The 24,533-nt window shown below is 34.2% G+C and overlaps 3 protein-coding genes across 3 annotated transcripts; 2 read left to right on the forward strand and 1 right to left on the reverse strand.

Annotated features, from left to right (window-relative positions):
* The first annotated feature begins 727 nt into the window (after positions 1 to 727).
* On the forward strand, positions 728 to 4,832 carry LOC114268329 (quinone-oxidoreductase homolog, chloroplastic). The gene is made up of 5 exons (XM_082920189.1): positions 728 to 1,142; positions 1,243 to 1,329; positions 2,573 to 2,714; positions 3,471 to 3,562; positions 3,853 to 4,832. The coding sequence occupies exons 2-5, from the start codon at positions 1,264 to 1,266 to the stop codon at positions 4,543 to 4,545; spliced, it is 993 nt and encodes a 330-aa protein (XP_082776315.1). The 5' UTR covers positions 728 to 1,142; positions 1,243 to 1,263; the 3' UTR covers positions 4,546 to 4,832.
* A 3,634-nt stretch (positions 4,833 to 8,466) lies between these two features.
* On the forward strand, positions 8,467 to 10,938 carry LOC145822639 (quinone-oxidoreductase homolog, chloroplastic-like). The gene is made up of 3 exons (XM_082920190.1): positions 8,467 to 8,867; positions 9,614 to 9,705; positions 9,996 to 10,938. The coding sequence occupies exons 1-3, from the start codon at positions 8,825 to 8,827 to the stop codon at positions 10,686 to 10,688; spliced, it is 828 nt and encodes a 275-aa protein (XP_082776316.1). The 5' UTR covers positions 8,467 to 8,824; the 3' UTR covers positions 10,689 to 10,938.
* A 4,497-nt stretch (positions 10,939 to 15,435) lies between these two features.
* Positions 15,436 to 21,143, reverse strand: LOC114268338 (GTP cyclohydrolase 1). Its single transcript, XM_028209497.2, has 2 exons — positions 20,236 to 21,143; positions 15,436 to 16,755 (listed from the first exon to the last, which is right to left on the reverse strand). Exons 1-2 carry the CDS (start codon positions 20,444 to 20,446, stop codon positions 15,596 to 15,598), a joined length of 1,371 nt encoding a protein of 456 aa, XP_028065298.2. The 5' UTR covers positions 20,447 to 21,143; the 3' UTR covers positions 15,436 to 15,595.
* Positions 21,144 to 24,533: the final 3,390 nt, after the last annotated feature.

Below are 24,533 nucleotides of genomic sequence, written 5' to 3' on the forward strand. Positions count from 1 at the left end.
AATGAAAGAGAAAGAAAACAGAAAGAATTAAAATGATTCAAATCCCATGTTTAGTTGATTTGGAAAATTGTGAAAGAAAGAGTTTAAGTGAATCTAAAATATAAAAAGTAAAATTACATTTTTCTTTCACTATATTTTCTCATGTCTTTTATTATAACCAAACAAAAAGTGAACTTGCATTGCCTTTTTCTTTTTCTTTTTCTTTTTTATTTCTTTTATCAAATCTTCCAATCAAATAATACGGGAGACAACGACAGCACAAAGCACCCCCTTGAAATGTTACTCTTTATGTTTATCTGTATCAGCAATACTTCCAGACGAAAGAACCACTAGTCCTTGTATTGTTATTTTTAATAGTAATAATGTCCTATAAACATAAATAAAAATAATTAAATTAAAGTGTAAATGTTGGATGTCACATTTTCATTATCAATTTAGCACCCTTATATTTTCATCAAAATTTTAATTTTTACATTTTCATTAAAATCTCAATGTTGTTTCTGTATTTTTAATTTCTATCAATCTTGTTATAGAGTGGTATTTCAAATTGACTTAAAATAAAAAAGATTAACTGCTACAATTAAAAATGGAAGAATCAAAATGAGATTATAATCAGCCTTTCCAGGATTAATTCTTGAATATTAATATACCATATTATCCAGTAATTACCAATTTTGAGGTTAGTCTCAGAGAAACTATAGAGAACGATTTTTTTAATCATTGATTTAGCTTATGAGATTTGAAGGGTATCAGCAGCTGGCTGGCGAAACGAGACTACCCAATATATGACTTTTTCATAGGATCCTAGATCATCCAGATAAGTTTTCAACTTTGAACGATCAAACTATATATATAATAAACTAATCATCATCAAATACAGCATGAATATAAATAAATAAATAAATATATATATATATATATATAGTATGAGAACTTTGGATATGAAGAAGGTACCCATCATAACAAATACTAATATTCTAAAAAATCTTTTCCCTCTCCTCAATTATTATTCTTCTTCTTTTCCTCTCATTCTCATACTTATCCAACCAACAAAATATAATTCTTGCACTATAAAAACATTACATTAATTCATTATTCCTAGCTTCTTGTGTTGGTGATCCAAGCAGTCTAACAAGCCCCTGGTTTGATTCTTAACTTTGCTCTCCCCTCTCTCTATAGTCTTATTGTATATGTACATAAATATATGGACTGACTAATATTTTCCGTCTGTGAAATCTTCAGAATCTCCATTTGTGTCTGAATATGGCAAGGAAGCTCATGCACGCAGTTCAGTATGACTCTTATGGAGGAGGAACTGCTGGTTTGAAGGTAATTTCACATGTTTGCAACTCAACCTTTCTTTCTCTTAGGCTTTTATCATTTCTAAATCTTTGAATGGTTTCTTCTGAGAGTTTTTGGTATTTTCTTTTTGTGAAATTGTTAGATTCAGTAACTTTAATGACTGTAAATTTTGTTGTATCCTAGGAGTATTCTTTGATTAAGGGGTTGAAATTTTTATTAGTGTGTGTAATTAGTGTGAGCACAGTTGGAAGATTTATCGTTGTTTTAAATTTATGGTTATAATTCTTCAGAATGGATATGAAAGGGGTTTCTGCTAAAAATGAAATTACACACCAATGACCAAACTCTGCTGCAAAATGGGAGGTCTTTCTATTTGTAGGGATGTTGCCCTATGAATTGGGTCCGTGGAGTCCAGGCCATTACAAAATTGCATTGGATTAAGTTGCTAATGTTGCAGACCACGTGAATTTGTATTCGGAGGAAAAATTTTCAGCGGTATCGTAGCACTGAACTACTGCCACTTAGATTTAAACCTTACACAAAGGCTAAAAATCATAGTAGAACTGGAAGGAGAACCTAAAAACCAGGGTGCTATGTCCCACCGTGAAATTTTCCCTATGGGTGGTTGGGGACGCTAGGCTTGTAGGGCTCCGATGAGTTTCTAGAGCAGATTATGCTGTTAAGGTGGGTGGGGGAAGTAGAGGCATATCCCTTGGTCACCCAAATGTGGCATTTAATGTGTTGATCCGCAAGAGAAAATTTTGATTATATTTAGTGTTTTTAATCTGATTATATTTAGGTAAGAAAAATCTGATGATCTTGATGGTGGTTTGTTGGTTTTTCCTCTATGGCCTTTCTTTCACCTATTTTATTTTAGTATTTACATATTTCTTGATCTGATTCTGTTTGCTTGATTTTGAACTGTTAAATTTCTAGTTCAACATGAGACCTTAAGAAGACTTGTAAACACACACGGCAACACACTAGATGTTTTATTAGAAGTTTGAAAACAAAGAATCCGCTTTTGTTAATTTTGGATTCCTGTGTTAGTTTTTGAATTCTTTGGAGAGAAAATGTAGAAGAAAGCATGAAGTTGAACTCTTAATTTAGTTTTGAGAGTTTGATACTAAAATCTGGTTGCATTTTAGTAAATATCCATAATTTATTAGTCATATATATGCTTCCTGAAGTTGGAAAGTAGGCTTCATTGTAATTAATGAATTTTCAGCCTTATCAATAGGACTAAATTTGTGTTTAATGTATCTTTCAGCACGTTGAAGTTCCTGTTCCTGCTCCAAAAAAGAAAGAGGTTTTGATAAAAATAGAAGCAGCAAGCTTAAATCCAATCGATTGGAAAATTCAGAAAGGCATGCTGCGTCCTCTTTATCCATGGAAATTTCCTCATGTACCTGGTTAGTTAATCTTTAATCTATACCTAAATTGTCTTTTCACTGTCTTTTCTATTACAAGCTTTTATGTTGCTACATATCTTTTCTTTTTCTTTTTTTGTTTCTTCTTTTAACTGAACTATCCTGCCTCAACTATAAAACTGATTTTCTGTTTTGTATAGAATCTGAAGCTCTGTCTTTCCAATTACAAACCGAATAACTTTGTTGGCACAATACAGTAGAATTTTTTAATGTGAGTCATAAAATAGTAGGCAATATCTCATACAAAACAGCTCCTATGACAAGAAAGCTTTTATATATTCTGAACGACAACTTCTATAGTAGAAATTTTTATGTGGGTTTGATTATCTGATGTTGTGATATCTCTGAGTAAAATTTACATAATTGTTCCTGAGTAAGGAGATGGTTTAAATCGAGTTTTGCTGTCTTACTTCAGTGTAAATTCTAGGCTCATAAATAATCTGAAAGTGTGCTCTCTTTCGTTTAGTACCCATGTCGCATGTGAATAACTCATAAATTTGAGATAAATTTTTGTTCAATTGGACATATGTAATCGAAAACTTCCCTTTCCCCTGATTTGAGGGTTTTTGTTGATCACCAGTATGATTCTTAGATCAGGTGTTTATAATGCCTCAAGTCTCATGTTTGGGTGTTTAATAATGTCAACTATAGATGAATCACATGGGTATTTAATAATGTATACTATAGATGAATCACAGGTTATTTTCCGGGCTGAAATTTTTCTTGTGGTTGGAACAGGTACTGATGTAGCAGGAGAAGTAGTTGAGGTTGGATCTGGAGTAGAGAATTTTAAAGCCGGTGACAAAGTTGTAGCCTTGCTTAGCGATTGTGTAAGTCTCATTATTGTCATGCTGTGTTCACCTTTCTACTTTATATTTAATATTGTAACTTGAAAATTTAGGCTTTGAAATAAATATAAGCTAAATTTTTTATCCATTTCTTTCATCACTTCCTCTCTCTGCCCAAATCTATTATCCAAATACAACTTTAGTATTACCTCAGTTACTAGATAAGTATATACATGTTGAAGTTCACAAATTTCTCTAGGTTCACCTCATTTCATTTTTTGGTGTTTAATATGGTCAATTTATTTTTGAATGTACATGGGATTGAATGACAGACTGGAGGTGGACTAGCTGAGTTTGCAGTAGCTAAGGAGAGTCTGACAGTTCCGAGGCCACGGGAGGTATCAGCAGCTGAAGGTGCAGGCCTACCCCTTGCAGCCCTTACAGCTCACCATGTCCTAACCCAATGCCTAGGGATTAAGCTTGATGGAATGGGCCCGCGAAAAAATGTCCTAGTCACGGCTGCCTCTGGCGGTGTGGGTCACTATGCAGTTCAACTAGCAAAGCTTGGAAACACTCACGTGACGGCTACTTGTGGGGCCCGCAACATGGATTTCGTGAAGAGCTTAGGGGCAGACGAGGTTCTTGACTATAAAACGCCCGATGGGGCGGCCCTGAGGAGTCCATCTGGACAGAAATATGATGTTGTCATTCATGGTGCCTCAGGCATTTCTTGGTCTACTTTTGAGCCAAATTTGAATGCAAAGGGGAAGGTAATAGTTTTGATTCCTAGTGCTAGTGCCATGAAGACTTTTGCCTTGAAGAAACTCACATTCTCTAAGAAGCAAATGGAGCCATTGCTTGTAGTTCCAAAAAAAGGTGAGAACCTTGACTATCTTGTTAAGTTGGTGAAGGAAGGGAAGATTAAGACGGCGATCGACTCACAATATCCTCTGAATAAGGCTGAAGATGCCTGGGCCAAGAGCATTGATGGTCATGCTACTGGGAAGATCCTCGTGGAGCCTTAAAATTGAATGTCGTGAAAAAGTGATAGGAAAAAAGTTCCTGGAAAAAAGTTGTGTCCCATATCATATCGTGAACTTAATTATTCGGCTATTGTTTATTTGTTTAAAAGAAGAGGGCGTGTATGTGAACCATGGTATGCAGATAGATACTGCATTAAGGTATTTGATGATGTGTGGCTCTGCATTGTGTGCTTCATATTGTTTTCACTTGATGTTTGTAAATGTAGTTTTTTAATGTCTTGCTCATCTTGTAGGTTTGATCATAATTGTAGTCAGCTGCAGTTTTCTGTGCATGTAAATTATTGATGTGCGTGATTTATTTATTTATTTATTTGTTATGTTGGAGATGCTATGAATAATGACAAGGATTGTTGGTTCATAGGGCCATCTTTTATCTTTGGGGGAATGACCAGAATGAGCTGTTTATATTATTGAAGCAAGACAAATGCTTGATAGTTAGTTGGTCATGTTAAGCATAGGAAAATGTGTAAGGTATATATGGGTGTCCGTTCAAAAAAAAAAAAAAGGGTATTTATTGGTGTGTATCAATGGAGTCACACCCATTACGAGATGGATAATGATGTACAAAAATAATTTTATATCAGAATAATGTGACATTATGTGGTCCTTTCTACTTATATATTACTTTCGTACTCGAGCAATTGGAACTCCTAGCTCTGCCCATGTCCCTAAAAACTAGTTTTTGAGAGTAGAGTATTCTTATGTTTATATATTCTACGTCACTTTTGTACCCAAATAATGTGCAACTTTGCTTCACCATATGATTTCAATCTAAAACATCCACCATTTTGGTTTGTAATTTAAAAAATAATATTGTCACACCCACTAGTGCCACATGTGTCTTAAAGCTCATAGGGCTAGAACTAGTTTTAGTTGAGCATCTCCAACGGTAGTAGGTATTTTACCAATCTAAATATTACTATAAAGTATATATTTTATTTTGCCTATCAACTGTTTTATGTTTTTACTCCAACCATGCTCTTTATTTTAGCTATTTATCCAAACACTATTAATTTTATAGAATGCCACGTCAACAACAAAGATGGAGGGAAATGATCCTAATGATTGAATACATTTTGCCTAGCGTTGAAGGCTAGCTACATGTAGCTAGTGAATATGAGTTGAGCCAAAATGCCTAATCATATGCCTAGTGCATTGGAATTGAAAAAAGTGAATCACACTAGGCATTTTAACTAACAAGTATTATATGCCTAGTGCATTGGAGATGTTGTGTTCTCTAGGGTGTCGTTTGGAAAGAGCTCATTTGGGCTCTTTTACCTCTTTGAGTCACAAAAGACAAAATAGGCTATTTGAGCCACAACAGACAAAACATCACATCCAACTCATAATCATTACACTCTTCTCTCACAAAAAAAGTCAAAAAAGCCAAAAAATCAAAAAGTCCTTCCCAAACCAAGCTTTTGAGCCCAGGCTCGAATAGCCAAAAAAGCTAAAAAGTCAAAAAGTCAACTCACTTCCCAAACGGAGGCTAAGTATGTAATTTCTGTGTTTTCTGTTATTGTTTAGCTAATAAAAGTATTCTAAAAATATTTATTTTATAGGAGGTGTTTGATAATCTAATTTAACACTTAAAACTAAATGTATTAAGTGAAAATTAATTAAGCACGTTTGATAAGCATAATGGATATCATTTAATAATTTAAGTGACTATTAAATATATTTTAAAATTAAAAAAAAATTTATGTAGTGTTTGGTAACGTTTATGTTTTTTGTTTATGTTTACAAAAATTTTATAAACTTGTTTTTGTTTATTTTTAGAAAAACATAAATTAAATTTTTTAAAAAAATTAAAAACATAAACTAAAACATATGTTTGTTCAGGCCTAAAATATTTATATTTATTTTTATTTTTATTATTTATGACAATGGGATCACACACATTATAATTGAAAAAATATTAATTAAAAAAAATAATTGAAAAAAATTAATTAAAAAAAATTATTTGAAAAAAAAATTGAAAAAAAAAATTATTTGAAAAAAAATTGAAAATTGAAAACTGAAAACATAAACTCATTTTTTGAGTTTACGTTTTTTCCTCAAATTTATAATCTGAGACAACCATTTATAAATTAAAAAAATTATCAAACATGTTTTTATGACAGTTTTTTAAATTTTATAAATATAAACTGAAAACTGAAAACGGAATGGTTACCAAACAGACCCTAAGTGATAGGAAACCTACTTAATTTTGGCTGAATTATAAATATTTATGTATATTTGTTGATATACATTGTTATAGTCTTACCACCACCAGCACCACCACTACAGCTACCGCTACCATCACCACGCCACTAGTACAACTATTGCTACCACCACCATCACTACTGCTACCATTGCCGCTGTCACGCTACCACTATAGCTACTGCTACTGCTACTACCACTACCTTTCCACCACCACCATCGTTGCCACTCTTGCCATTGTCACAACTGCATCCACCATTGCCACCACCACAACCATCACGTTACCACTTCATCTATTGTTACCACTATTCTACACCACCACAACTATTACTATCACAACCGCTATCATCATTGTCATTGTTGAATAGATTCCACTATTACTACCACAATCTCTATCATTGTCATCACCATAATTTCTACCATTAGGTTCGGTGACCTTTCATCCACCATTCGTTTAAACTTAGGCGGATCAGCAAAAATTAATTGCATCTGTCCGTCTAGTTAACGGATGCAGATTGAGTGGGTTGTACGAGTTGGCAGGTGAATGTGGATTGATTTGGCAATTTGAGCTTTATTGCTTTATGCTTCTTTTTTTTTTTTTTTTTGAAATATTTGAGTAAAATTTTACTATTTTTGGCCTTATTGGAGTCCAAAATTTTTTATTCTTCATTTTTTAAAAGCCAAACTTTCATATTTCTAAATAAAATGTCATTCTTTTAACATACAAAGGGGACTGGCGGATCGGGTTGAGTGGGTAGTCTCTCATTCACCATCCGTCCGACCATAAGAGGATTTGAAAATTTTTGGTATTTTCTTTTTGTGAAATTGTTAGATTCAGTAACTTTAATGACTGTAAATTTTGTTGTATCCTAGGAGTATTCTTTGATTAAGGGGTTGAAATTTTTATTAGTGTGTGTAATTAGTGTGAGCACAGTTGGAAGATTTATCGTTGTTTTAAATTTATGGTTATAATTCTTCAGAATGGATATGAAAGGGGTTTCTGCTAAAAATGAAATTACACACCAATGAACAAACTCTGCTGCAAAATGGGAGGTCTTTCTATTTGTAGGGATGTTGCCCTATGAATTGGGTCCGTGGAGTCTAGGCCATTACAAAATTGCATTGGATTAAGTTGCTAATGTTGCAGACCACGTGAATTTGTATTCGGAGGAAAAATTTTCAGCGGTATCGTAGCACTGAACTACTGCCACTTAGATTTAAACCTTACACAAAGGCTAAAAATCATAGTAGAACTGGAAGGAGAACCTAAAAACCAGGGTGCTATGTCCCACCGTGAAATTTTCCCTATGGGTGGTTGGGGACGCTAGGCTTGTAGGGCTCCAATGAGTTTCTAGAGCAGATTATGCTGTTAAGGTGGGTGGGGGAAGTAGAGGCATATCCCTTGGTCACCCAAATGTGGCATTTAATGTGTTGATCCGCAAGAGAAAATTTTGATTATATTTAGTGTTTTTAATCTGATTATATTTAGGTAAGAAAAATCTGATGATCTTGATGGTGGTTTGTTGGTTTTTCCTCTATGGCCTTTCTTTCACCTATTTTATTTTAGTATTTACATATTTCTTGATCTGATTCTGTTTGCTTGATTTTGAACTGTTAAATTTCTAGTTCAACATGAGACCTTAAGAAGACTTGTAAACACACACGGCAACACACTAGATGTTTTATTAGAAGTTTGAAAACAAAGAATCCGCTTTTGTTAATTTTGGATTCCTGTGTTAGTTTTTGAATTCTATGGAGAGAAAAAGTAGAAGAAAGCATGAAGTTGAACTCTTAATTTAGTTTTGAGAGTTTGATACTAAAATCTGGTTGCATTTTAGTATAGATCCATAATTTATTAGTCATATATATGCTTCCCGAAGTTGGAAAGTAGGCTTCATTGTAATTAATGAATTTTCAGCCTTATCAATAGGACTAAATTTGTGTTTGATGTATCTTTCAGCACGTTGAAGTTCCTGTTCCTGCTCCAAAAAAGAAAGAGGTTTTGATAAAAATAGAAGCAGCAAGCTTAAATCCAATCGATTGGAAAATTCAGAAAGGCATGCTGCGTCCTCTTTATCCATGGAAATTTCCTCATGTACCTGGTTAGTTAATCTTTAATCTATACCTAAATTGTCTTTTCACTGTCTTTTCTATTACAAGCTTTTATGTTGCTACATATCTTTTCTTTTTCTTTTTTTGTTTCTTCTTTTAGCTGAACTATCCTGCCTCAACTATAAAGCTGATTTTCTGTTTTGTATAGAATCTGAAGCTCTTTGTCCTTCCAATATTACAAACCGAATAACTTTGTCGGCACAATACAGTAGAATTTTTTAATGTGAGTCATAAAATAGTAGGCAATATCTCATACAAAACAGCTCCTATGACATGAAAGCTTTTATATATTCTGAACGACAACTTCTATAGTAGAAATTTTTATGTGGGTTTGATTATCTGATGTTGTGATATCTCTGAGTAAAATTTACATAATTGTTCCTGAGTAAGGAGATGGTTTAAATCGAGTTTTGCTGTCTTACTTCAGTGTACATTCTAGGCTCATAAATAATCTGAAAGTGTGTTCTCTTTCGTTTAGTACCCATGTCGCATGTGAATAACTCATAAATTTGAGATAACTTTTTGTTCAATTGGACATATGTAATCGAAAACTTCCCTTTCCCCTGATTTGAGGGTTTTTGTTGATCACCAGTATGATTCTTAGATCAGGTGTTTATAATGCCTCGGTATTTAATAATGTAAACTATAGATGAATCACATGGGTATTTAATAATGTATACTATAGATGAATCACAGGTTATTTTCCGGGCTGAAATTTTTCTTGTGGTTGGAACAGGTACTGATGTAGCAGGAGAAGTAGTTGAGGTTGGATCTGGAGTCGAGACTTTTAAAGCCGGTGACAAAGTTGTAGCCTTGCTTAGCGATTGTGTAAGTCTCATTATTGTCATGCTGTGTTCACCTTTCTACTTTATATTTAATATTGTAACTGGAAAATTTAGGCTTTGAAATAAATATAAGCTAAATTTTTTATCCATTTCTTTCATCACTTCCTCTCTCTTCCCAAATCTATTATCCAAATACAACTTTAGTATTACCTCAGTTACTAGATAAGTATATACATATTGAAGTTCACAAATTTCTCTAGGATCACCTCATTTCATTTTTTGGTGTTTAATATGGTCAATTTATTTTTGAATGTACATGGGATTGAATGACAGACTGGAGGTGGACTAGCTGAGTTTGCAGTAGCTAAGGAGAGTCTGACAGTTCCGAGGCCACCGGAGGTATCAGCAGCTGAAGGTGCAGGCCTACCCCTTGCAGCCCTTACAGCTCACCATGTCCTAACCCAATGCCTAGGGATTAAGCTTGATGGAATGGGCCCGCAAAAAAATGTCCTAGTCACGGCTGCCTCTGGCGGTGTGGGTCACTATGCAGTTCAACTAGCAAAGCTTGGAAACACTCACGTGACGGCTACTTGTGGGGCCCGCAACATGGATTTCGTGAAGAGCTTAGGGGCAGACGAGGTTCTTGACTATAAAACGCCCGATGGGGCGGCCCTGAGGAGTCCATCTGGACAGAAATATGATGTTGTCATTCATGGTGCCTCAGGCATTTCTTGGTCTACTTTTGAGCCAAATTTGAATGCAAAGGGGAAGGTAATAGTTTTGATTCCTAGTGCTAGTGCCATGAAGACTTTTGCCTTGAAGAAACTCACATTCTCTAAGAAGCAAATGGAGCCATTGCTTGTAGTTTCAAAAAAAGGTGAGAACCTTGACTATCTTGTTAAGTTGGTGAAGGAAGGGAAGATTAAGACGGCGATCGACTCAAAATATCCTCTGAATAAGGCTGAAGATGCCTGGGCCAAGAGCATTGACGGTCATGCTACTGGGAAGATCCTCGTGGAGCCTTAAAATTGAATGTCGTGAAAAAGTGATAGGAAAAAAAGTTCTGGAAAAAAGTTGTGTTTTTGTTTAAAAGAAGAGGGTGTGTATGTGAACCATGGTATACAGATAGATACTGCATTAAGGTGTTTGATGATGTGTGGCTCTGCATTGTGTGCTTCATATTGTTTTCACTTGATGTTTGTAAATGTAGTTTTTTAATGTCTTGCTCATCTTGTAGGTTTGATCATAATTGTAGTCAGCTGCAGTTTTCTGTGCATGTAAATTGTTGATGTGCGTGATTTATTTATTTATTTATTTATTTATTTATTTGTTATGTTGGAGATGCTATGAATAATGACAAGGATTGTTGGTTCATAGGGCCACCTTTTATCTTTGGGGGAATGACCAGAATAAGCTGTTTATATTATTGAAGCAAGACAAATGCTTGATAATTAGTTGGTCATGTTAAGCATAGAAAAATGTGTAACAAGGTATATATGGGTTTTATCAATGAAGTCCTGAAAATTTAATAAAATTCACACCCAAAAAATAATTTTATATCAGAATAATGTGAAATTATGTGGTCCTTTCTACTTATATATTACTTTTGTACTCGAGCAATTGGAACTCCTAGCTCTGCCATGTCCCTAAAAACTAGTTTTTGAGAGTAGAGTGTTCTTATGTTTATATATTGTACATCACTTTTGTACCCAAATAATGTGCAACTTTGCTTCACCATATGATTTCAATCTAAAACATCCACCATTTTGGTTTGTAATTTTAAAAATAATATTGTCACACCCACTAGTGCCACATGTGTCTTAAAGCTCATAGTGCTAAAACTAGTTTTAATTAATCTCTGTGTTCTCTAAGTATGTAATTTCTGTGTTTTCTGTTATTGTTTAGCTAATAAAAGTATTCTAAAAGTATTTATTTTATAGGAGGTGTTTGATAATCAAATTTAACACTTAAAACTAAATGTATTAAGTGAAAATTAATTAAGCACGTTTGATAAGCATAATGGATATCATTTAATAATTTAAGTGACTATTAAATATATTTTAAAATTAAAAAAAAAATTTAGGTAGTGTTTGGTAACGTTTACGCTTTTTGTTTATGTTTACAAAAATTTTATAAACTGGTTTTTGTTTATTTTTAGAAAAACATAAATAAAATTTTTAAAAAAAATTAAAAACATAAACTAAAACATATGTTTGTTCAGGCCTAAAATATTTATATTTATATTTATTTTTATTATTTATGACAATGAGATCACACACATTATAATTGAAAAAATATTAATTAAAAAAAATAATTGAAAAAAATTAATTAAAAAAATTATTTGAAAAAAAATAATTGAAAAAAAAAATTATTTGAAAAAAATAATTGAAAAAAAATTATTTGAAAAAAATAATTGAAAATTGAAAACATAAACTCATTTTTTGAGTTTACGTTTTTTCCTCAAATTTATAATCTGAGACAACCATTTATAAATTAAAAAAATTATCAAACATGTTTTTGTGACAGTTTTTTAAATTTTGTAAATATAAACTGAAAACTGAAAACAAAATCGTTACCAAACAGACCCTAAGTGATATGAAACCTACTTAATTTTGACTGAATTATAAATACTTATGTATATTTGTTGATATACATTGTTATAATCTTACCACCACCACCACTACCACTACCGCTACCATCACCACGCCACTAGTATAACTATTGCTACCACCACCATCACTACTGCTACCATTGCTGTTGTCACGCTACCACTATAGCTACTGCTACTGCTACTACCACTACCTTTCCACCACCACCATTGTTGCCACTCTTACCATTGCCACAACTGCATCCACCATTGCCACCACCACAACCATCACGGTACCACTTCATCTATTGTTACCACTACTCCACACCACCACCACTATTACTACCACAACTGCTATCATCATTGTCATTGTTGAATAGGTTCCACTATTACTACCGCAATCTCTATCATTGTCATCACCATAACTTCTACCATTAGGTTCGGTGACCTTTCATCCGCCATTCGTTTAAACTTAGGCGGATCAGCAAAAATTAATTGCATCCGTCCGTCTAGTTAACGAATGCAGATTGAGTGGGTTGTACGAGTTGGTAGGTGAATGTGGATTGATCTGGCAATTTGAGCTTTATTGCTTTATGCTTCTTTTTTTTTTTGAAATATTTGAGTAAAATTTTACTATTTTTGGCCTTATCGGAGTCCAAAATTTTTTATTCTTCATTTTTTAAAAGCCAAACTTTCATATTTCTAAATAAAATGTCATTCTTTTAACATACAAAGGGGCTGGCGGATTGGGTTGAGTGGGTAGTCTCTCATTCACCATCCGTCCGATCATAAGAGGATTTGAAAATTTTTCATCTACATTCGTTCGCCCATATTATTGAAACTGTTTAAAAGTTGGTGAATTGGATTGAGTCGGTCAGTTGTAGAGAATCAGTCAGGTCCGTGATTACCCCTACTACTATTATTTCACTACTATCTTCATTCCACCACAGTCGCCATTGTCATTGCTACCACTTCTTCACCACCATTATGACTATACCTTTCACCGTTATACACATTATCACCGTTGCCACACTCACCACCATCATTCCACCACTACAATCACTATCACCACCACCCCATTTTACCCCTCCACCATCACTACAACCACAATCTTTGTATTTCTACTACCATTGCCATTTGTGCCGCTACCACCATTAAAATAAAAAAAAAAAAATTAGAAGTCACAAATTAAAAATAATAAATTTTAAATTTGATCTTGAACATATCAAACAATCTATTTAGTTCAGCACTTAATTTTTATCGAATAGCTTTCAACTTAAAAAATTTAACATTTAATTTTCAGTACATGATACTCAGCTTTCAACTTTCAACTTTTAGTTTTTAGTTTTCAATTTTATCCAACACCAAAGGTTGTTAATTTGTATACTATTTTCTTTTACAATATTATTATCTATTTTAGTTATCATTTTTTACTACTATATATATATACTAGTCCTTTGGCTTCAAATCCCAACTCTTTTCAAACCATTTCCTGGATTTCATGGTGTACTTCCGAGGATATGATGCTAATGTTATTTTCGTTGCAGGCTTCCTTCTTCATTGCATATGCTGTGACATCTGGTTGGACCGGTGCATCTACAGATGTTGTTCTACTATTTCCCCTCATCTGCAATGCTATAAAAATAAGATTTTCAGGAAAACTAATGATGATTTTGAGGTGCCTTCAATTCCTTACCACAGTGAAATTCCCAGAATTGCCTTTTTTGGACTTCTTGGTGTAACATACTTCATCCTTGCACCCCTAATTCTTCCATTTATCTTGGTTTACTTCTGCCTAGGGTACATTATCTACCGTGAAGGCTTTTTTTAGAACATTTGCTGATGTATACGTTAATATGATCATTGAATTGCAACGTTGGACTTCATAAATTTTTATTTTTATAACTTGTGGATGTAATGTCAAAAACATATTGAATGTTTATGCACCCAAGTTTGAGACTGGTGGAACGTTTTGGCCAGTAGTACATAGTTCAACAATATTTTCCCTGATATTGATGCAAATTATCGCCATTGGAATATTTGGCCTGAAGAGTTTCCCCTAGCATCCAGCTTTTGTGTTTCTCTTCCAGTTCTCACTCTTTTATTCAATGACTTGTCGGAAACGTTTTCTACCCATACTCCGCGCTTATTCTGCTGAGGTGCTGAGGTACATTTACACAACAGCAATTGTCTTTTCATCCTTTTGATTTTTATTGTTCAGTTGATGTCCAACTGATATCAAAGACATTTTGTATATATTACTTGCATCTAAGAACAATGTATGAATTCATTAATTGATATGCATACCTCTGCAGAAACTCTACTCTAATACAGAGGTCAAAACGATTAGTACAAAACATGCATTGAAAATGGCAACTATTCCTGATTTAAATATGGACTGTGAAGCCATCATGGACAATTAAGAAAAAATTGACAACTTAGAAAAGGATAATAAAATTGATCCGTGTAATAAATTTCTAGCAGTAAGGCACAACATATGAGAAACTTCAATAGTGTCAGTGTCAAATATATATATATATATATCATCACTGCCAATTATGTTGGCAAAGAAGACCTTTATGCTACAGACATTAAAGTAGAGGATGGAAAATAAATAAATAATAAATAAAATGAAAACCCCTCAACTATCATGATTCCGGATTCTTGGCCGCCCTACCCGGCAGCCCTACCCGACAGCCCCCAAAACGACGTCGTTTTGGGGGCGAATTTAAAAAAAAAAAAAAACCACAGAGGAAGAGAGGGAGGAAGGAGAGGACGGGGGAGGAAGGAGGAGGGAGGAGGGAGGAGAAGGAGGAGGAAGGGAAGGAGGGGGCCATAACCAGTGGGGAAGGAGGAGGAGGAGGCGGAGGCGACGGCGGTAGGGCGACGATCGGACCTGCGACGGCGAGCTCGACGACCTGCGACGGCGAGTCTTCGGCGAATCCGGCTGGCGAGCTCGACGACCTCCCCTCCCCTCCCCTCCCCTCCCCTCCCCTCCGGTTCTGCGAAGAAGAGAGAGAAATCAAGAACGAAGAAGAAGAAAAGAAGAAAAAAAAAAACAAAAACAAAAAACCCCCCAAAACGACGTCGTTTTGGGGGGCTGCCGGGTAGGGCGGCCGAGGATCTGGATTCCAACTATCATACCTTTTCTGACTCAATTGGAACACTTTTGCCACCAAGAAAAACTTTGAGCAAGACCCACATTTCTTAAAGTCACAGTGAGATCTTCCGAATTGTCTCAGCCAGCCACAACAGATGGCCAAAGAGATGAAGAAAGGAATTGAAAAAGACTGGCAAATTTACCAGAGAAAAAATAATACATAAGCGGTCCTTGGATTAGAGTTCATCATCCTCCAGAAGTAGTAGAGTTTGGAATGCTCTGCAAAAATTTTGCCCTCGCGGCAGGGTCAGTTGAAAAGCGACCCAAGACAGCAACTGTGGCAGTACTACTTCCAAACTTCTCAATCCCTCTAGAGATCATACAAGTATGGTTAGCCTCTACCACCACCATTACATCTCCACCAAGTAGTGATGAAACCGTCTCGGCTATTTGCCTTGTGAGCCTTTCCTGTACTTGGAGCTTGAAACCGTGGAAATGCACTATTGACTGTAAGAGAGGCTTTCGAATTGGATTGACTCCTTCACTACAGATGTATCCTATATGCACAACACCGTGAAACGGAAGTAGATGATGTTCACACTGGGACCAGAATGACAAGTTTAGCTCAGAATTGATGTGTTCACCAATGGATTTAAGAGTATCAATTCGACCAAGAACAAGCCCATTCAGTTTCATCTCCAAATTAGAATTTTTAAAATTCATCAGCCACTTTACGAAGCGAGTAGGAGTTCCTAAAAGCTCCTTCCTTAATGGGTCTTCACCCAAAGACCGAAGAATTGCAGCTACTGCAGCAACCATTCCTGAATTGGCTGGTCCTGTTTTTGAGGTAGCTTGAGACGGGCACCAACATTTTGCGGAAGAATCTCTGGGATGCGCTTTCTCGACATTAATGCCTCTGAATTTTAGAAGACTCAGAAAATCACCCCAAATATCAGAATTCTCATTTTCAAAAACTCCTGAACCTGAAGTAACCAGCACTTTTACCCATCCATGGTGATTTGATGATTCAAGAGACACTGATTCGAAATTTGGGAAATGAACATGCAAGCATTGTAGAATGACAGCAACACCTGTTGGCTTGATTCCATGCTGCAAAGCTGAGCACACTTCATCTGCTAGGCGCTGTGGGTCTTGTAGTCGTTTGGCAAATATGTCAGCCACTCGAGAGAGCTTACTTAGGCCTACAACACGCTGCCCAGATGGGACATACCCAACATGACACTTGACCTGGAATGGAAGCAAGCAAGACTCACAGTATGAGAAGAGATCAAGATCTCGAACAATCACAAGCCCACCCACTCCTCCAGCATGACCAATTCCGCTTTCCAATCCTACTTCAGGGAATAATGCGCCTTGGACAATATCTTTCACCTTTTGTCGGTAACCTGAGAAAAAAAAGTAGGAAAAGGATTGTCAATCACTAAAAACGTAACACATACCTCCAACTCCAAGTCAATAATAACAGAGACAAGCGTAAATGGCATTATCATTGTTGTCAAATTGTAAATCAAATTAGGGATAGTTTTGATAAAATAGTGAATCGTTGAATAGTACCAATCTTGAATCGTAAAATTCACTTTATTTAGCATAAAATATAATTTTATATATGTATATACATATAAAAATATACACATAGTATTTAAAATAAAATAAATATCAATATAGCTAAATTCTATTTATTTATTTACATACAAAACCACATATATCAATATAATTAATTGATGTCATTTTTTTTTTGCTAAAATGATGACGTTTCATGCATTGTACAAACAAAACTGAATCGTAGCGACTCATAACAAATCGTAGTGAATTGGAATGAATCGTTACTGAATCGCAATTGAATCATAAGATTCTCTCAATTTAAGATTCAATTCAATAGCATAAATCGAATTGTTTTGGTTAAAACTCGTATTGAATCATATAAAACCAAATCGTGAATTGTAAGATTCTAGCAACCATAGGTATTATATCTAGCCACTTACTTGAATGATGCATTAAAGCCTGAACATCAATAATTTAAATAGTACTTGAAACAAACAGAAATTACTCTGTTCCACGCATCTTAAGAAAACAGGATTGAGCCTAATACAATATCAGATAGTATGAGAAAAAGGTATTTGATCATTCTGCAAAAAATTAAATGTACAGTGAGGATTTAAAAGAAATATTTGTTAGTTTGATTGCAGGCATATCAGAAAAACAATCTACTGTCATATAATCAAATCTTGAAAGAATGTATTATATATTTGAAATATCAATAATCCAATTTTCCCATTCTGAGGCACTTTGGACGTGCATATTTGGCTTAACAACTGGGTGTTCTCAGTCAAATAAACATAAAGAAAAAATGATACTGACTTAAATATTATGGAAAACCAAAAAGAATGATACATGGTATCTAAGATGTCCTAGAGAAACCAAGAACAGTCGTGTTCTATCAAATATTGAATAATGTGAAATTGTCACTTTCTGCCAACATACTGCACCAAACACCAAGAACTTAATAGAAACATATGTAAAATGAGAACTCGGAGAATTTGTCACAAACAAAAGACTCCCCTATAAGGAGAAAAAAAAAAAAAGTTCAGTAAGCTGATTGTATATGAGATGAATCCCAAATACTGCTTGAAAGAATATTAGCACAGAAGTTGATTATTAAATTAATAATCAAAATTTCAGAAATTTTTTGGGTTACTTGGATCATAGAAGTAGCAATAGTTGTCTTTTTATTTTATTTTATTTTATTTTTATAATTCATTCTTTTGTTATACACCCACATATGTTCCTATGTTCCCTGTCACATAACATGAACTAGTATGCTTATAAGTGAGTAATGTGAATAAGCAGAATTATAGAATATAGCAACAAGCATACAGATCACACGAATCAGATTGGATCCATTGCAGATTTTGGACCATCAAGTGAGTGGACCATCTTTTGGTTGGACAAGGTCGAAAAAAAGAGAAATGTTATGTCCTCTCTTGCACCCACACCTAAACAAGAGAAAGCATTTTTTTTTCCTTCTCTTCTTCTTCCTTCCTCTCTCCTCTACTTACTATCCTTCTCCACCAACCAGCCTCTCCTAGGGTATTCCCACATAACATATAAGATCGCACACTCACACATATTCAGCACTAGAATCTTCCCCTAGAGCTGAAATTTTGTGGATAAATTTTACTATCTAGACTTTTATCATTATTTAATTGACGAATTAAACAAGTCTATTCATAATTTCATATCTGCAACTTGGTTACAGAACAATTTTATGGGGAAAAACAAACCCACCAAAAACATTATTGATTAAAAAAACACGATAATTAGATGATAATAACCACCTAAGACGCACGGACATGTACACGTGACATGGCACAATACGACACAGACACATCGACACGGTAATTTTCAAAAAATACAATACATGACACATGGGGGCACGCACATAATATATAATTTTATATATTTATTATATGTTATATATAAGAATATTATCACTTTAAGACAATAAATAAATACAATATAATACTAATTTCTACAAATTGACATTATTTTTCTTTTATCATTGTACTAAGTTATTTTGTTCAAACTTGTAGTTAGCTTTGTGTGTGTTTAAGCAATGCACATGTATGTTTAAGAAATGAATACGTGTGTCTTCCAATTGGCCGAAGAGTGTCTGAGTCTAAAATTTTTGTAAGAAAATAAAATACGTTTAGATGAGTGTCAAACACGTGTCGAGAAATGTTCAAAGAGTGTCGGTATCCGATATGAACACAACACGGTTACACCACCATTTTATAAGTGTTTGTACTTCTTAGATAACCACCATGAGAACTTCCTTGTGATGCTAATGCTTTAACACCAAGCCTTCATTGACCAACCCAATTTGTAACAATATCAACATCACTATGTTCTCAACAAAACATTATGTAGTGACATTATGACCCTGCCAAACATAACAAGCAAATCTAGACACAACAAATTCATCCATTAGTTTTATTGTTCCTTACGAAAAACAGCAATCCAAACTACATTCTTAACTTTTAGCAACAAACAGAAACTCAACTGCCCAATGGTCCACACATATCTTCCTTCTCTCCAAAATGATCAACTCCTCAACCAACCATGCCAAAAAAAATTATCTACAAATTTCCCGCCCACCTATTAGTTAATTTTGAGGCAAAAGAGAATGGGAACAAAGGTGTGGGAGGCTAGAAAACTAAGGAGCACATTCTGCTAAAAGGGACATATTTGGAAAACTCTAAACAAAAATATTACTATTTCAAAGGCATATCATACCAATGCACAAGGCACCCCCATTATAGATGGGAGAGGTAGTAAGTCCGCATACAAGCACACACTTGCAGTAATTGAAGAAAGCAAGCACACATACACGTCCACCAAAATCATAAAAGCTGAAACCATATGTATTTGATGACAGTGTCTACAAAATACTAGAAGTTATTTGGTTATCTTGGAGAAATGCTCCACATTATTTACCAGTATCAAGTTGTTTCTTAAAACCTAAGTCCTACTTTTTAACCAATAAAAATCAAAGTTGGCCTAAACTTGTCCCAATACCACCAAATAATTTTCTACAAAATACATGCACCACCCTACAAGGTCTAATGTTTTAGGCTATGGGATGGACAAATTTAATTTATCATTATTATATTTTTAGTACTACATGTTAAGATTTGGACCATCTCTGGTTGCATAGAGCTTAACTGTTTAAGTTTCAGTAATAAGCACCATGATAAAGTACATACATCAATCAAAAAACTGAGGCAGTGAAAAGATACAGTTTTTCAAAACAAAACAAGAAATTAAAACCATGAGATCCAAGATAGAGGAATCTAATGTTATCACACCTCCGGTTCCTTCTCGAAGGGCCTTGGCAACGCGAAGTGGTGTCCTTCGGAGACCTTCACGATTGATATCTTCACCCAAACCTTGCAACAGGGATTTCACAGCATCCTCAATAGCCGCCACGGTCTCTGGCTCTTCCTCAAAACCCAGCTCAATATTGACTCCGCTCTCTTCTAGCTCCACATTGAAGTGCCCCTCGTCCAAAGCTCCCATTGACAGAACCCCAAAACAATGCGAATCCCACTCACTCCCCCAAATCACAAATCAAACAAACCGATTGAAATCAAATCAAAACAAAACCCAGAAAAGAATCCGGCAAAAGATTCGGAATTTGATGCACCCAGATGAAGAAAAGTGCAATAAACTAATGGGTCTCAAAGATTAACCCAATACAGAAACCAATAACGAAGAAATGCAAAAAACGCTTTTGGAAGAAGAAAAAAAAAAAAAGGAATTTTGTAGAAGCAAACGGCTGCGGAGAGAGAAAGAGTGGTGTAAGGCTCTTGCTGATATATATATATATATATAGAGAGTGAGAGAGAGAGAGAGAGAGAGAGAGAGATGTGTGTGTGTATAGAGAAGAGAAAGAAATGTAGTATGTATGTAGGTATTATGTAAAAACGTAGGGTTGGAATTGATCTTGAAATGTGAGGGAGGGGTTTTTATATCCTCATCGGAAATGTGGGTCCCGCATAAGGGGATGCTGTTTTTGGAAGGAAGGGAGCTGGAAGATCTGGGCCAGTAAAAGTATCGTTTTCTGGAGTTGTTTACATGCGGCGGCGGAGGAGGGTGGCGGTGGCGGTGGCGGTGGTCAAAGAAAGGTGGTGGCGGTAGTTTTGTGAATGAATGGAGGGTAACTATTTGACGCAGAGACGAGGGGGCACAGAACCCGTTGGTACTTTAAAATCACAAAAATGTTAACGCTTCTAAAAGTTCTATCAAAAATTTTAGGGCAAATTACATATACACCCCTCTAGGTTTGACAAAATTACAGATACCCTCTGAGGTTTGAGAAATTATGAATTCCCCCCTGAATGCTATATTTGCATAAGAAATTAGGGGGTAATTTGTTATGAAATATAAACCTCAGAGGGTAAATTGTTATGAAAATACAAACCTCAGGGGGCGGGATGTAATTTCCGAAACATCAGGGGGTATCTGTAATTTAACCAAACCTGGAGGGGTGTATATGTAATTTGCCCAAAATTTTATCAAATGTTTCACATGGACCCATATTGTGTGGATCCCACGACCATATAAGATATTTAATAAAATTTTTAATAAAATATTTGAAATCTCTAGTATTCTTCTTAAAATCACCCTATGAACTACTGTACTATAGCCATGTTTTTACTTGTATTTATGAAATAATTTTAAAAAATAATTCATAAATTTAAAATTTTATTTATTTGTATGTTTTAAAAATTATTTTAGAATTTTGAACGATTTAATTTTTTATATAATTAAATAGATAAGTGTGAAAAAAATAATTAATTAAGGGAAAATTACAAATTAAATGTAGTTCATAAAAATAATTACTTACAAATGAAAAAATTTATGATTTTAATAATTAAAATTTATAAATATCATCATTATTTTGAAAAAAGAAATCTCACTGCCCCACTATTTAGTTATTTTCTCATTAATTAATATGTAAGATGTGAGAGAAAGAGTGAGAAAAGAGAAAATGTAATTGATTGATATGTAATAAAAAGAAAAGTAATTTTAAATTTTTTTCAAAAATTTTCAACTAAATAAATTTTTAAATATTGTTTCTCAAGAGACAAACCAAATAAGATCAACATGTTAGAGACTTAGGTTGCGTTTGGTAGAGTTTTGTAAATATGATTTGAAAGTATGAGTTGTATTTTGAGTTTGTGAGTTGTGAAATTATGATTTGAGTGTAGAAAATTTGTTTGGTTATAGTTTTTGAATAGAATGTTGAATTGTGTTTTGAATTGTATGCGGAATTGAGTTTTGAAAGTTTGATGTGACATATGAAATAAGAAAATTTGTTTGGTAATGAGTTTTCAAAACTTAATTTAACATATTAATTTTGAATCAAACACACAACTCATATATCGATATCCGTATTTTTAATCAACAGTCATAACCAAACTATTTTTAAAATACTCAAATGAAAAAATAATTTTTTTTTTCAATTAATTGTTTTTACGTAATTTTTTTGAATAAATTTTTTTTTTCAAATAATTTTTTTTTTAAAATAACTTCTATATCAATTATTTTGTGTCAATTAATTTTTCTATGAATTTATTTTTTAGGCCTGTACAAACATCTTGTACAATACGTTTGTAATATTTTTCAAAAATTTTGTTGAAGCCAACAACTTTGAAGAATACATATTGATAAAAATTAACAAAAATCAGTGTGTTTAATATTTTTAAATACAAACCGAAACGTAAACGTTACCAAACATTATCAATATTTTTTCATTTATTACATTTTATTAATTTAAAAAAAAATCGTTTCTTTTTGTTGGTGCATTATTGTACTTTGAATGTCACCCACCCGTAAAGGTCATATAATTGGAAGGGAGTGATATTTGTGTATAAAATGACCAATTCGCCCATTTTGATTTGAATGGCAGGTTGTTATGTAAGAACAAAATGAAAAGGATAATACTGTAATTTCACCCAACTAATACACCTACCCCTCCTATCCTGGGTGTCTGTTCAACACTATGCAATAAAAGAAAAGAAAGAAGAAGCCAAAAACCTGCACACATAGTCAGTAATTATACAAATGAAATTAAAAACAAGGAAAACAAAAAAAAAAAAAATCAATAAGAAATGAAAAGTAAATAAGAAAAAAAAAACAAAAAAAAAAAACCCTTCTGGACCTTCTGAACCTCAGCCTTTATATAAGTCATCTGAGTCTGCATTCGTTTAACTACACCATCTTCACCATCTCATCCCAACACCTTCAACAACTCCATCACACTATAATATTAACTACATTTAGTGTACATATCCGTGTGAAGGAAGAGAAAAGAGGTTAGTTTGAAGCACAGTTCATATTATTGATAGCTTCAGAGCTGAGTTGCAGGAAGGTGAATTGCAGGCGAAGAATCACCATACGGGACAATCGGCTGGTCATCCCGCCGGTCATCCGGTTCAGCCACCAGTTCGCCTACCTCCCTCAGTTTCTCTATCTGTTGGTTGCTTTTTAGCATATGCTCAATTTGCCTATCTGTTCCTTTTTTTCACACCAACATCATACATTTTACTATACATTTTTCATACAATTTTCTTACTTTTGCAGTCATCATGTCGAGAACAAAAAGAGCGAGACCCGAACATGGCGAAACCTCTAACCTTGTACAACGTGAACCACAGCAACAACATTATGACTATCCAACTGTTGATTTTCTCACATATAATCATGAACAAACTTATTCAAATTTTGCTAATTGACCAATTGTTACGGGAAGAAAGGTAAATCTACCTTCTCAATATGATCCACTGTTACTTGGCAGATTGGATACAATGGGATTATTACCTTTAACTAATTTACCACATAAGGTATATCCTCGTCTTGTACATTTATTTTACTTTCAATTGACATCTGCTGTGGAACAAGTGGAACTGTTCAGTATAACCTCTTATGTGAAGGGGAAAGTAATCACACTTAACCCCCGCACTTTTGCACAAATTATTGGAGTTGAAATAGGAGATTTGCAATGCCATTTTCAAACTGAGGCTCAGTTAGTTAACATTGTTGGTGATCTACCTGAGATTTATACCACAATTTGTAAGAGCCGATTCACCGGTACTAATTTACAAGCCAGACATTTAAAGCCCTACCTTCGTATTCTTCATCGATGGATAATTGAAAATGTCACTCCCAAAAAAGGACATTTTGATGATGTTCCATGTTTTAATGTTTATTTGTTATATTGTTTTGAAATTGGACAAAAATTATATTTATGTTTCATATTACTGAGAGAAATGATGGTTGCAAAACTTGGTAATCTGAATGGCTGGTCACTACCTTTTGGAGCTTTGTTAACCAAAATTTTCAAAGCACAACATGTCAACCTTAAAGGTGAAGTACATATGAGAATTACTTCACCAATTTCTGAGTATACACCAACCCGAGCTGGTGGTGCTGAAAATTTACTAGGCTCTATTAATTTTGAAAATGAACCAATACCTGATGAGGAAGAACCCAATAACAATGTCATGCCATAAAATGAACAACCCCAATACTGTACTAATTATTTAGCGTTGGAACAAGAACGGTACAATCAGCGCCTACAATGGGAACAACAAATGGCTAA

Source organism: Camellia sinensis, chromosome 3, assembly GCF_055761805.1.
Source record: "Camellia sinensis isolate YWXY chromosome 3, ASM5576180v1, whole genome shotgun sequence".
In the NCBI taxonomy this organism is placed as follows: Eukaryota; Viridiplantae; Streptophyta; class Magnoliopsida; order Ericales; family Theaceae; genus Camellia; species Camellia sinensis.